The 14,987-nt window shown below is 46.4% G+C and overlaps 2 protein-coding genes across 6 annotated transcripts in view; one reads left to right on the plus strand and one right to left on the minus strand.

Annotated features, from left to right (window-relative positions):
• Positions 1-1,192, plus strand: part of NT5C2 (5'-nucleotidase, cytosolic II) — a 104,111-nt gene extending 102,919 nt beyond the window's left edge. For all 4 annotated transcript variants that reach the window (XM_061193736.1, XM_061193738.1, XM_061193741.1 and 1 more), the window contains one exon: positions 441-1,192. In XM_061193736.1, coding sequence (XP_061049719.1) covers positions 441-680 — 240 coding nt within the window. In that variant the 3' untranslated portion in view covers positions 681-1,192. The remainder of the gene's footprint in view (positions 1-440) is intronic.
• An 11,144-nt stretch (positions 1,193-12,336) lies between these two features.
• The window catches only part of CNNM2 (cyclin and CBS domain divalent metal cation transport mediator 2), a 146,332-nt gene continuing 143,681 nt past the window's right edge, over positions 12,337-14,987 (minus strand). For both annotated transcript variants that reach the window (XM_061199034.1, XM_061199018.1), the window contains 2 exons: positions 14,388-14,572; positions 12,337-13,791 (listed from right to left, as the gene is read on the minus strand). In XM_061199034.1, coding sequence (XP_061055017.1) covers positions 13,582-13,791; positions 14,388-14,572 — 395 coding nt within the window. In that variant the 3' untranslated portion in view covers positions 12,337-13,581. The remainder of the gene's footprint in view (positions 13,792-14,387; positions 14,573-14,987) is intronic.

Below are 14,987 nucleotides of genomic sequence, written 5' to 3' on the forward strand. Positions count from 1 at the left end.
AGTATGATCAAGATAGAATGTTACAGAGCTTAACTTTACTTTGAAAACTACTTGGTTTAAAAGTTGTTTGAATGGTGAAGACTTTCCTCTATTATTAGTGCTAAATGAGAGAAGTGTAGTTTTAAATTCCTATATTCTAATACTGATCTATAGTTCAAGACTTTTTTGCTGTGAAATAAATAGGAAATAATAATCTCTTCTCTCCCATCTTATCCAGTTTCAGGCTATAGTATACAATGTGGGCACAGTTTTGAGTGGGAGAGAAAAGAGGATAGGCAGCTTTAGGAAGTTCTAGGAAGATACTTCAGTATCTGAATTGGCTTGGCCTCTGGTCCATTATAGGTGCTTCTGTACAGCCATCTAACAAAGGCAGAGGGATTAGGATCTGGGAGACAGCTGTTTTGTTCTACCTGCTTTCTGAACCTCTGACTTTGTTGTAGATGCCTCATGAGTCAACAGTGGAACACACACATGTAGATATCAATGAGATGGAGTCCCCCCTTGCAACCCGGAACCGTACATCAGTGGATTTCAAAGATACCGACTACAAACGGCACCAGTTGACACGGTCGATTAGTGAGATTAAGCCCCCCAACCTCTTCCCACTGGCCCCCCAGGAAATTACACACTGCCATGATGAAGATGATGATGAAGAGGAAGAAGAGGAAGAGGAAGAATGAGGAGGGAAATCAAAACTCTGAGCACCCATTAAACAAGTTCTGGCAGGACTCACAGGAGCAAAGGATGTCCCTGTGGGGGTCCTAGTGGGGGGTGGGGGGCTCCATCAAAGGTACATCCGGAAAGTTTCTGAAGACTTTAAAATACTCTAATCGTAGGGAGATACTTGTTTTAGTTTTGTGTGTCTGCACTCTTTGCAGATGGTTCAGAATTGTAATGGAGTCTGTACTGGAGGAAAGTAAGGGTAAAGCTGGGCTGAACTGCATGCAGCTGGCTCCATCGTGGCTTGTGACACTGTTTCCTTGTCTTGTTTCATCATCAGTATGTCATAGTGTATCCAGATACACTAAGGGTGGTGAAGGGTCTCAGAGTGGAGCAAGGAAGACAATGGAAAGAGGTGATCCAAAAATGTTGTTATGGTACAAATTGTGCTCTTATTCCAAAATCCATCTTTTTCAGTGCATTGCATAAGTATTGTATATCAGTGGAGAAATATATTATTTCCATTATCAAATGTAGTCTTCTGTTAAGGTCAAGGTTCCTTTACAAGCTTTTAAGTGTCCTCAGTGACTCCAGTAAGGCTGCTGTCAGTGGCTTAGCAGAAGTGTTCTCTACTTGCTGTAGGGCTGGTCTGGAATGGACTGCAGCAATTTCATTTTGAGGCAGAAGTCTTCATCCACTTCTACATGTTTTTGACTGATGATAGCAAAAATGCTTATTATCCAAAAACATAGTCTTTTTCTCATCTGGGATAAATCTATAGAAAGAATTCAGCTGAAAGAGGACAAAGGAGCAAGCCACCCGAAAAGAAGAGAACCTCCTTCTTATATTACAGCATAACGGAGTAAAATTCATTAGTGTGGGCCATATAGTGTGGCTCATGCCACCCCATTCCAGCCTTCTGTATCCTCTTGGTATATTTCAAATTCAAGCATAAGAGGGTGGGAAGAGGGCTTTGTAAGCCAGAACCTTTACAAAAACAGAGGGCACAATCAACGTGGACAAATTCACTTCAGAATCCCAAGTGAAATCTCTTCTTGTTGTTCAGAACAAGAATGGATCATCACTGTATACTTTAAGGTATTACAACTGCCTCACCAGAACAGTGAAAGTTGTTACAACATTTTTCACAGTGGTGTAGACTCTTACTTTAACCTTCATATGTTTCTTTCATTCTTACTGTCATTTGTCAACACGGGAGGGTAGATTAGCTGCTCTAGAATTCAATAAAGTATATTTCTAATACTGACTTTGACCCCTTCCTGTAGCACAGCTATAGTAACTGGTGGTCTTCAAGTGGGTTTAGGTTTTTTTGTTGTTTTTTTTTTAATTAATTAATTTATTATTTGTTTTTGGCTGTGTTAGGTATTTGTTGCAGCGCGCGAGCTTTCTGTAGTTGCAGCAAGCGGGGGCTACTCTTCGTTGCAGTGCGCAGGCCTCTCACTGAGGTGGCTTCTCTTGTTGCGGAGCACGGGCTCTAGGCGAGCAGGCTCTAGAGCACAGGCTCAGTAGTTGTGGCTCACGGGCTTAGTTGCTCCACGGCATCTGGGATCTTCCTGGACCAGGGCTTGAACCCGTGACCCCTGCACTGGGCAGGCGGATTCTTAACCTCTGCGCCACCAGGGAAGGCTGTGAGTTTAGGTTTGACTCAGTGATATCAATTTGACTTTCTCTTAAAGGAAATATAGTCTAGCATGATTAATGGCTAAATTTATAGCACTTAAATAGGCCTCAGTTTTTTCATGGAAAGTTTTTTGGTACAGGACTACGAGGTGAGGCTTTTTTTTTTCCTTTTTTAAAAATCATTTTATAGGTAGGGAACACAGCTCAGTAACTTAGCCAAGGCCATATTACATCACCACTTTCAATGTGTAGGGCTTTACACTGTCACAACATTCTGTTATCTGTTAGGAATTTATGCTACTTTTAAAGTATTAGGTTTGAAATGCTATTGCAGGGACTTCCCTGGTGGTGCAGTGGTTAAGAACCTGCCTGCCAGTGCACGGGTCATGGGTTTGATCCCTGGTCCGGGAAGATCCCACATGCCACGGAGCAGCTAAGCTCATGGGCCACAACTACTGCGCCCGCGCTTGCCTAGAGCCCGTGCTCTGCAACAAGAGAAGCCACTGCAATGAGAAGCCCACACACCACAACGAAGAGTAGCCCCTACTCGACGCAACTAGAGAAAGCCCGCGTGCAGCAACAAAGACGCAATGCAGCCAAAATAAATAAATAAATAAAATAAAATAGGCAAAGTATATAAATAGAAAAAAAAAATGCTATTGCAGATAGTAATTAGATACTGCTCCTGTTTTAAATTTTCGCAAATATGTTTGTGATCACCCCAGCTATTAATTATTCTCATTCAAGATGGAGATGCTGCCCAGTTTGACACTGTCTTCAATATTCCCAAAGCCAAATAATATCTGAGTGACTTATTACAACTACATGGCTAACTTAATAGTACCTTTAAATATCTCCCCTGTTAGAGCAAGGCCCAACATGATCACGTTGCTTTAATTTACCACCCCTTTTGTTTTGTTTTATTCACATAAGATCTTATCTAAGAGTTTCTTTTCAACTAGATGAGTCTCTGGTAGTGGGTCCAAAGATTGAGAAGTGAAAAGCACACACCTGGAATAAGAATTCCACTACTGGTTACAGCTTTCTTCAGGACCACCAAAATATATTTTAAAGAGCTAGGATTCCATAATAGTCTAAGGCCCAGAGCAGAGCTTTTGCTTCTCTGTGTATTATTCCTGTTAGAAGAGTGCTGGGAAGTAAGTGGTCCATGGGCAGGGACTCAAGAGCAGCTGTAACTGGACTTGTTAAAACATGAATATGAGTTTCTCTCTGTTGCTAATAATTAAGGAAGCGAAACATAAAATTATAATTTTCCGTTAAAAAAAAAAAGCCCTAAGGTGTTTAGACTGAGAGGAAGCTCTCCCAACTCTTTTCAGAACTTCCTTCCTGGGTATTTGGAAAACACCACTTAGTTTCAGACGTTGTGAGGCCCCTGGCACCCTAGTATATCCAGCAGCAGTCAGAGGCACAGCAGACCACAGCCCAGCCTCTGCAAGAGGCCTTGTCCTGTGCATTCATCTCTACAGAGATGGTCAGGTAAAGCTCAGATGGTGTATTTTAGAAAAGTTACTTAAAGCCAAGAAAGTTTAGTGTTCTGTTCAGACCTTAAATTTCCTACCATAAGCTCTGTTGAGACCTAAAATAAGAAAACAAGCCCTTCAAGATACCCTTTCTAAGATGCTTTTAGGAAAAGTGGGTCTTAACAGAAAAACTTAGAGCTACAAATCCTTTAGACATGTTAGTATTGTTTTTAAGCAACCACTTTAAAAAGCCACTTGCAGTGACATGTCAGATTTAAAAGTACTTTGTCCATGTTTAGATATTCCTAAATCAGATTTATTTATTTAAGAAATATTTTGTCAGCAACTTTAAAGCCCTGCAGTTTTTCCAAGGCTGCCAGAGCATTTAAAAATACTCTGCTTATTCACCACAAATAGCCTGAGACAAACAACTGCATATCTAAGTCTACATTAAGAGTAGGAGCCTTGTCCACATTCCATGTTATGGAAACTATTTAACCTTTCTTTGATGGTGGGAAAAATGGTAACTATGATCTAGCTATTACCATACACTTAATCCCAGATCCTCAGTTCAGTAGTTTATGTCTCAATACTTAGGTTTCTCATGACATTCTTTCTTGGTGACTAGAGCATAGAGCTATTCTTAAAGTTTTTCCTCAAATGGAACAATTTCAAATGATACACAGCTTTGGGAGGCCCTGAGAATGAAATCTAGACCATGGAGCTACCTGAGCAGCCTTGGAAAAAAAAGACCGGTGCACAGCCACCAGAGAGCAGGGAGGACGTGCACATGCACAGCAGCCGGGACGCAGAGCCGGTGACTTCCAGGAATCCACGTCGTCCCATCTCACACCTCCACGAACGGAGAAGGGGCACTGCACGCTGTTCTCACAGCTGAGCATGTAGGAATAGCGGAAAGCAAGTCATCTACGGACAGAATGCATTGGTTTACAGAATGAACAAGGCAGCTTTTCTGTTTAACCTGGCAATCTCAACCATTTCTCCCCTGGCCTCAGACACGGTGTCTTCATCCCAAGTCCACAACTATCTGACTTGTTCCCACAAAGGTATGCAATAAAATATAAACAATAGTTTAAGTCCCTCTAAAGAGCTTTAACAGAAAAAAGTCCTCCCGACTGAACACACCTCATCTCAAGCTTGTCGACTCTTACGGCAAGTGTAAGTAAGCTATTTTCTAATTTAAAATGACAAAAGTTTTTGGTCTGGTCCCTTTATGTTCCTTCCTATAAAATATCTTTGCTCCATTTTATTACTAGAAAAAAGATGGGTTAGACAGATTGGTTCATGAATCAAATTAGGTACAAATATTCACCCAAATGCTCTGCTCTCCCATTGTGCTCTTCCCAAAGCCATGTCTGGCCAGGGCTATAGATGAGGCCTGAAGAGTCTAGGCCAAGATAAACCTCATCATACACACTGGAGCCCAAGCAGCTGAGTGCACGCACAGTCTTCACATGAAAGACAGCAATAGTCCTTCCAAGTCTCACAAGTTCCTGAGATACTTGGCAAGAGGACTTGTCATGCAAACCTTCCCACCACTGAAAAATGTTTATTATATGTCCAGTCTTTGAGAGAGGGTTTGTACCAAAGGTAATCTTTAACTTGTGGGTATACATATTTTGAAGCAAGTAACTTCATTTTTGGACACACTGCCCTCAAGTCAATGATGTAGCAGAATTGTGGCAAGGAAGCTGGCTTCATCTAAAATTCCTGCCATGTGTTGGCCTACTGTTTGAGTGCTTCACAATCACTCATACCCTAGCAGGAAAAGCACTCTGACAAAGAACTCCTGTAACCAATTCCCCCTTGCATCCTTAGGCCTCACAATCATCTACCAGGGGAGGTGGCATGCCACCAGAATGTCACAGAGAGGCACTATAACCATTGCTTTTTTCTGGGACTTTCTGAAAGAGCAGAGTTGTGAGGACCTCAGGGAAAATGATAAAACAATCATACAAAGAAGCCAAACGTTTATTAGCCATCTCATGTAATTCAACTTTTTGGCTTTAATAAGGAATCATCTCTCTATTAAACTGAATTACCTTCAAAAAGTGTGCTTTCAGAAATCAACTCCAGGCTACAAAAAGGTCGTTCAGTTTGTACCAGTCATTTTCTCTACAAGACCGTCTGATCACTATCTGTGTCCTCAGAAGTGCTGAGTCGAGAAGAGGCACTGGGGAGCATAATCTGTTAGACGGAACAGAAACCCCCGAGCTTTTATCATGATACAGCTTAGAAATGAACTGACGTGTGGGCAACCCCATGGATGCAGAGGGAAGGCTTAGGCAAATCTCATCTTCACAATAGGAAAAATCACCTTTATTTCCCTTGGAGAGTTTCCTGATTTGAGCTCAGGACTCATCTAGACAAAGTGAGTAAGCAGGAAAAACTAAGCAAAGCAGCCAACTGAGAGGAGACGTGCTAGAGAGAGAATTCCTTTCCCAGCACTGCTTGCTGCTTTCTGCTCTGCTTCTAACAGGCTCCCAAGAAGAGAATACTTCACTGGAATGTAGATCTACCTTGTTCCACTTTCGAGAAATTGGGGGTGATGATTGGGGAGGTGGGAGCACTGGTTAGGTCAGGAAGTGTCTCAGCCAATCTTGTCAGCAGTTCTTCACTAAAATGTCTCCATCCACAGGACTAGTGTAAGTAAAACAGACCGAGAACATCATGGTTAAAACAATATGGTAGGAAAAACAAGGGACCAGTCATCAAGAGGCTCAATTCTCAGAAGAGTGTAAAACAGAGACTAAGAGTGGAGGGAAAAAGGATTCCAAAAGAATGTGGTCTAGGAATAGATCACAGAGGGGCCATGAACCTCGACCGGAAGATCTTCAGAGTCTGGTCACATGAGTGAGGAGAGTAGAAGGAATAGAACGGACAATGGAAGAGGATGTGGCTTATTAGGGAACGTGGGAGGCCCAGTGAATCCTGAAGAGCATCTGACCATGACTCACCACACTCATGCCCAGTGTTTTTAACTTGAGGGTGGACCATCTGTGCCTGCTGCAACCATTCTCCTAGGCTTCCCATCGCAGAGAAGGATCTGCAGAGCCATTTTCATCTTTAAGAGCCAATTGAGAGGCTTGAATGAGGCCTCTGGTCTTGCCTAGGAAAAAACAGCTTAGAGATTTGCCAGCTGAAGTGTGTGTTATTAGTGACTGAGTGGCAAATGTCTGGGGCAGTTTGAGTGGATAGCCCCAGTATCTTTATCTAAAATGAACTGATGGGGGACAGATTACAATCCTCGAAAAAGAGAACACACCCCTGGCATTGGCTGTACCAGGCTGGAAGTTGGAGGCTCAGTTCTAGCACCCGCTTCTCTTTTAACATAAGACTTGGTGGTGTACGTCCAAAGGAAACGCCCTGCTGTGTTGCCATGCCGACCACCAATCCCAGCTTTCCCACCAGGCAGGGGACCAAGGCCAGTGTTGCATAGGTGACAGGGGAAAGAGGGAACACACATTCGCTAGAAGGGTGAACAGAAATCATTTATCTAAACAGAATAATAGAAATGAACAAAAACCTTTTAAAACAATCACAAAATTTACAAATAAATTGATACAAAATAAATAGGAGAGATTGTAAATCTACAACATCATTTGAATTATAAAATGCATTCATTATGACAATCAGCTCATGAAACCTATACATGTCATTTGTGCTTATTTAGGTTTATATACACAGCTCTGGATACTGTGTTCAGAAAACTTCACTGCTACAAAGCATGAAATGTACACTATGATACAGTGAGTAAAGGCTAAGGAGGATGGAAATCAGACTCAAAGCAGGGTCTTATTTGAGGCGCCAAGGCAGTGTTGGCATTGGGCCTCAAAACCAAGAAAAGGCATATTAGAAGCCCAGGTGGGCAGGCAGCTTCCATGGTCCAGAGAGATGGATTCTGCAATCCAAGGTGGGAATTAGAGACCATCACTGTTGTGGGACCAGGCCACCAACCTGGCTTGGGAGTGTGGGAGTGAGGAAGGAGGCTCTGGCCTCACAGCCACGCTGTACCATTACCCAGAGAATAGACCCGGTCACCAGGAAACCACCTCTAAAGTATTTCACGGAGGTACTTGAGAGGCCCTGCCATGAAGTAAAGACCTGCCTCCATCCTCATCTCAAACACTTGCCATCAGGAATAGAGGTGGGCCCAATAAAAGGGGCCGGGACACGAGGACCAACATAAGAGCAGCAACCTGTTTAAGACAAAAGCAAAACCGCTCCTTCTCACCCACTTTAAAAGACAACAGAACCCTAGGCTCCATGGATGAGGGGCTCCAGAACAGATCTCATCTTAGTCATAGATGATGGGCTAACAGTAGAGGCATATGTACATAATAAATAATAATATAAAATAAAGCATATACATTTGTGGACTTACAAGAACTCCAGAAACAAGAAAAGTCAATGGACTGACACACTCCACCTTCACAGTAGACTTTAGACACGGGGAGTAATGAATCAGGAGCGAGGCTAGGGCTCTCTGGGGAACAAGAGTCCTGAGGCCTTACTTTTCTCCCTCTCCCTTCTGCTCTGGGAGCCTGAAACCAGCTGTTTATATCCAAGGGGCCTGGGCCTCCAACAAAAAGGGCAGGCACTCAAGGCCCACCAGGTCCATTTGATAGTTGTCTGCAGGGTGAGTCTGAAGAGGAAGCTGGCCCCAAAAGAAATCACTTCTCGAGTGAATCCATGTTGGTCAGATGTGGGCAAATGCTGGAAGATACCCTGCCAAGTGAGGCAAAACAATACTCCCAGTCATTCTTCCAATTCGTTTAGGTTTAATACCCAGTGGGTATTGAAACTTGAAAATGTGTACTCACTCAAGTCTTATAGTATGTGTTGGATCTGTGTACATATAAACCTCGGCATACAAACTCCTAGAACTTTACTCTCTTGCCACTTAGAACCTTTGTTTCCATGTTGCTTCAAGTACAGCCTGATACTTAAAACAATTCTTCTGAGATGACATCAGTGGCTCTAGCCTATACAGTGAGAAAGCTTACTTGAGCCGAGCCAACCACAAAGGTCTGAAAAGCAAAGACGGTCCCCAGCGCAAGACAGTGGGAGGAAAGCTGCCCCAAGCTCTGCAGCTGCTGGGAACTGCCATCTTCCTCCTGTTCTTAGGGCTGACCAGGGGCCCTGGCATCTTCAGGCAGGGCAGAAGGAAAAGCAGCATGTAAGCACTCCCTGCAGGAAGGGTACCCGCATGTGCTCTGGAGGAGGAAGGCCCACTGCCACAGCCTTGAGCAAGCTTGGTGCGCGTGCCCCGCGCATCCGCAAACTGAGGCAAATGAACATCATCCTAGAATCCTCTGAACTCATCTCTCCTATCAGCCCACGCAAATACAAAAGAAACGTGGAAAGATAAAAATTTGCAAATGGCCCTGAGGTATAAAAATCCACTGAGTAGGTTGCTCACTGATCTATTTACATGGGAAAAGTTTCTGAATCCCCAGATCACTTCCATATTGAACTCTCTAAATCCCTCCTAATTCTGGGCTAAACTGCAACCCACCAAGATGCCCTTGCTGGACAGAAGCACCACTAGTCCAGAGGCCGGAATAGAACCACACCTGACCCAGGACAAGAGCCTGTGTCCTCAAGGAAGAGAGTGAGCACTGGTGCCTCAGAAGCCTCCACTCCCTGAACTGCCAGCTCAGCCTCGCAGTCTTCAACGCTCTGCAAGAAAAACTGTCTCCGGGATCAAAGCTGAGAGGGGAACAGTTCCTGCTCTCGTGCTAGCAAGGAGCTTGTGTCATGTGACATGCACAAGCCAACCCTCCCTGGTGGCCTCCTGCTTAGAATCCCAGGGAACAAGGTGAGCACCTTCCTGTGCCAGCCCAGGTGAGTCCTCTGCCTGGGCCGAGCCCTGGGGAACACTGGAGGAATCCTGGTCTCCTGGCCCAGGAAAGGCAAAGATGGTCAGATCCCTGGCTGGTTTTTCAGAAGATGACAGGGTTGGGTTTTGTTTTTGTTTTTGACCAGCCAGGACACAGGTTCAGTTGGCCAGGGCCTACTTAGGTCTGCTCCTCAACCTGAGGTAATTTGAGGACAGAAGTTCATGGTCGCTGCTAAGCCCAAATTCCCGTTGCTTCATTTCCTAAGGGAAATGCAATTCTACTTGTATCTAGCACTATTTTCCTAGACTTGGAAAAGCTGGACCTTTAGTTGTATGGTACTGGGGATAGCACAAGTAAATATATTCACAGTTAATGTTCCATATTAGTGTGAAGTTTTGCATTCAACATTTGCACAAAAGCTCCTTGAAATATTAGAAAATGGCAAGATGCCCTACTCCTCCCACTTGGGGAAGACAACCCTGTCAGCATGGGCACTGAGCTCTCTTCCAGAAGTGAGGTGAGGAAGGAGGGGAAAAAAGAGTTACACGGGGTGCCCTTTCACATTCAAATTATGTCAGAACCAAGGCTTAAGCTAGTTGATTAACATCCCAGTTTCCATGCACAAATCTTAAGGTTCTGTTTTCCTAAGAGTTTAAACATATGATTTTAGACTTGCCTGATGCATGTGAAACAGAATTAAAGGGAGGGAACCTCTAAAGCAGTAGGAAGAAAATCTCCCTCATTTATGAAGAGAAAGCAGATTGTCCCAGGAACACTTGGATACTAGGAATCCAGTTCCAGGAGGAACCTTCGAGATGCCAGGGTGGCTGCTTAGGAGCAGGAGGAGGCCCTGTCTGGTCCCTCAGAGCCAGGGCTTGCAGCAGGGGCCACTGAAAAGGAGAGCGAGGCCCTGGCCTGACAATGGGGCTCCCACAGAATTCAGGACCCCGGGCCCTGTGTCTGCTCCACAGCCCACTCGCCATCCACGCTTACGAAGCCCGCAGCCCTAGCTAGGAGAGGACGATCCACCAGTAGTGCTAAGGACTGGCCGCTGCACATCAAGATCTCAACTATTTGATGGTCTTTCTCTGCCTTGCTCCCATTTACTTGGTAGACATGAACTGCATAGACCTTCCCCAAATCATTCTCCTGCTGCCCCACAGAAGCCATGAGCCAGCATTTCTCCTTCAACAGCCTGAAGTTAGTTTCCAGAAGGAAAGTGGGGGGCCTGAAAGACGAATCTGTCGCCGCTCAGATATTGAGTGTTACCATCTGAAGGGTCTTGAGCCTTCCCCAAAGCAGATCTAACTGTAGCCAAATGGTAGCCTTCATTCCTTCAGGGACCAGACAGGACTTATTTGGGATTCCCTGTTGTTATAAAACAGTGTGAAAAATCAAAGGTAAAGAGTAGTTTATAGAAAATAAATACGAACTTGGGAGGCTAAAATTTCGTCCTCCAGCAGCCCTACTGCAAAGCCCCCCTGTGCCAGCTCCTTTATAAAGAGGACTTTTCAAAAAGCCACACACTGAGCAGGTAAGACAGTATGGAAACGTTAACCATTTCTCCCTGAAGTCAAGGAGCCAGCAGCTGGAATCCTCTCAAAAGGGCTTTAGGATTCACAGAGCAGCAGTGGGGCTCCAAAAAAGATCGAGCACAGTAACTGTGATTCCAGAGGCTCCTTCCAGTAGCAAGGCGCCCGGAGACGGACTGCGTGTGGAGAGGCAGATCAAAGCAGATAGGCCAGGGGAAGCTGACGGGCGAAGATCCAGGAGGCCAGAGGAACCACGGCTTGGCCGCCCAGCTCCGCCAGACCACAGGGACGGCACTGCTGTCCCGGCCCAGAGCGTGGCGTGCTGGTTGGGGCAGAAGCCTCCTCCCCCAGCAAGGCCCGGGTTTCACTCTGTTACAGGGAACTCTCTCTCATTTCTGCGCCCCCTACAGATAATCCCAGTTCCCGTGTCATGTCATACTGACGTTGTGCTCAGCTAGACGCATCTTAAGAAAGTGAGACCTCTACACTTGGGTGGGTTTGTTTATAAAAGCAAATACTCATAGTACAGGGTCCCACTAACGTCAAGCTCCGCGGTGGGAGCACCATCCCACGGTGCTGTGATTTGGGTGCCAGCAGCAGGCCACTCAGCCCCTTGAGGGGGCACCCGGTGACTTCTACCAGGTGAGACCAGTACTTCCCTCACTAAGGGGCACGGCACCTTCTGAGGAAGATGCTCCAGGACCAACATCCCAGGGGAAACACTGCGCCAGGTGCGCACATGACACTGGAGCCACCGAGCTGCTCACCGGGAGGCAAGCCCAGCGTGTTGCTGGTTCTTTCCCAACCGCAGCTCCCACCCGCCAGCGCCCAGCCTGGGGTGCACAGTCCTACCTGGAGGAAGGAGAAGAAACTGCCGCTTAGCCCCAGGGCTTCCCTTCGTGCAGTGAGACCCAGTGGAGAAGATGCTATCTTCTCGCCTAGTGACTGGACGCAGCGAGGACTGACAGGTCTATATGAAAACTGTGGTCAGTAGGAAGTCATTTCAGTGTACGAATGTTGCCGACAAAATGCACATATCCCTTGGGTTAACACTTAAAACACAGATAAGAGAGTTAGGAATTCAGTCACTCAAGAAATACCTCCTGACATTAATTTCACTACACGTGATGAATTTGATAGTAAAATAAGACAGAGACACACATGAAATGGCCACAACACACATTTGGTTTCTGAATCCCTGTTTGGGGCCAAACTGACCCTGGCTGTACGGGCAGCCTCTCTGGCGTGGGCCACGTCTGAGGCGGGAGACACAGAGGTCCTCAGGCGGGGACACAGCCACTGCTGGGCCCCACGGGCCCAGGGACAGAGGGGAAGGGGGCAGGTGCCGGCAGTCCCCAGTGTTCCCTCCTTTAGACACATGGGTCTAGATGTGCCTTCTCGGCAGGGCGCACAGAGCACAGCTGGAAGGTCTGACTCCTTTTCTGACAATGACATACATCCCAGTGGGAAGGGCAGGAGCGTGGACTCCACACCACGAGTTTACTCGAGGGCCCTGTGGAAGATTTCCATTTGGCATCTGTGTAGCAGCATCTTGGGTTAACAAGAGCAAGGACGGGGCGGTGGGTGACGGCGCTCTGTAAGCTGGGGCGGAAGAGGCCTGGCTGAGCTGGAGATCCCAGGCTGTGGGAATGTTGGGGTGAAGCCACCTCGCCTCTTGCAAAGATAAACCATAGGTTTAAAATTCATTAACATTCATTTTGGTGATAAAAATTCCTTAGAGTGGGAGCAAAATCACATTCCAAGCAAATGTTAAACCTTTCTGAGGGAAAGGGACACCATTAAACATTAACTTAAAACAACACTGAGCTCAGAGAGGCTGCGGGTCCCTGTGCAGGCTCCACCCTGCAGGGCCAACAGCCTGGGCAGGTCTGTGTCATTCATCCTTGAAGTTCGACAGCGACACCCACTGGGGCACAGAGGAAGGGTGCCCCTCCCTGGGGCGGGGGCCAAGGAAGGCCACTGGAGGGACAAGTCCATCCTTCTAAGGTTACATCATGGGGTCACAGCAGAGTTCAGACAGAACAATTTAAACTCTGCAAAAGACACTTTTTAAAAACATGATCTCTCGGAAAAAAATAAATCGCAACAATTTTCAACTTCATGCAAATTGAGGGAGGAGGAGAGTGGATAATGATAAAAGGTACAGCTGAAAAAATAAACATGATTCTATTTGGGCGGAAGAAATTCATCTCCATAATCTCGAATGCCACGCCCTGGCTGTCGATTTCACGTCTCGTTTCCATTCCTGCCCTCCCCGGCCTCCTCTGCTGCTTCCAGGAAGGGGACAAAGTCTTTGGTCTCAGGATGGTGCAGGATGCAGCATGGCACACAAGCGCACACTAATGGGATTCACGGTCAGACGCGGAGGCCGAGGCCGGTGCTCTAGATGGCGCCTTCGCTGTGCAGGCTGTGGTTGGCCTTGCTGTGCGTCACACAGTTCTGTTCATTGAGCAGGTTGGCCGTCTCGTCTGGCAACCCGTCGTGCAGCTCCGTAAGAGTCAATTCAATTTTAGTGTTTTCACTGTCTGAAGACTGAGGAGTTTTGTCCATCCGGGATGCCATCAAGGCATTTTGGTATTGCTGTCTTGAGATCTGAGGCCAGGAGATGGTACAGAAAACAAACCGAGATCATGTTTATTTTTAGGCTCTCTTGTCTCCACATGGTATTTATTACACCTTACATCCCCCGAAGGGCCCCGAGCAGTTGCTCTAGAAGAAAACCATCCTTGAGTATAAACTGAGCCACTTTTTAAAGTTCAAGTTGATTCTAGTGAACAAGTCACTTTTTGCTGATATATAAGCCATTTCCAAGTTCTGTCTCGACATTTCACAGAGACTAGAAAATGGCTTCCATCAGCTAAAGCTGGCTCATCCCCCCAAAGCTATCTTTATTTCAGCCTAAGAAAAGAGCCCCGTCTCTCGTGAAGACCGGCTGGAAACGTTTACTCATTTTCTCACCCCCTCCAGCTCTCGTTCCCTGAAAAAAGCCACATTTGACTTGGCAGCTCACTGGACAGAGCCAAGGAGACCGATGTTCTTCCCCAGCCGGAGTCAGGGCACAGGAGCTGGAGGCAGGGCGCCCGCAAAATGACTAAGGCAGGCTCGGCGCAGAGGCCACGGAGCCAAACGCTCTCGGTGGAAGCTGACCGCCACCTGCCGGGCCCCGCCAAGCCGTTGTCTCCTCTTACCTTAACAAACTGGAGATCGGAGAGGGCTCGCACCGAGTAGTCAGGGATGTAGACTTGGAGGAATGAAGAGCTGAGCTGATTGTTGCTGCTCCCCAACGTCGGCGTTATCGCATCGATCCGGTCACCGCGACTGAGAGAGTCCGAGTGATTCAAGCCGCATGGGCGAGGAGGTGACTTGTTTTCACCTGGAAAAGGAGAAAAAACCCAACCGCCTTTTAAGTGAGGTAGATGCAACTCAAAGCTCTTTATTTTCCCAATAATAATGAATAGACAAGCTCAATCAACTTATACCAGATGCCTCGGCCATGCAGCTCAGCTGCAGGGTCTCCTACAGCAGGCTCACGGCTTCTCCTGCAACACGTTCCCGGCCCCGTCCACGCCAACAGACCCAATCCTCCGAGTTTCCAATAGCAAAGACCCCGTGGCTGCACACTGTGTCAGGAGCACAGGCCGGGGAGGCGAGGTCCGAGACACAGAAGCTACTTGATACGAAACATGGGCTGTAGGAAGGCAGCAGTGCATTATTTTGCCAGAAGCAAAAACAAAGGACTCTTGAGAACGTTCATAAATCAGTACATGTTTTTAAAGGGATCAAAACGC

Source organism: Eubalaena glacialis, chromosome 1 (genome assembly GCF_028564815.1).
Source record: "Eubalaena glacialis isolate mEubGla1 chromosome 1, mEubGla1.1.hap2.+ XY, whole genome shotgun sequence".
Lineage (NCBI taxonomy): Eukaryota > Metazoa > Chordata > Mammalia > Artiodactyla > Balaenidae > Eubalaena > Eubalaena glacialis.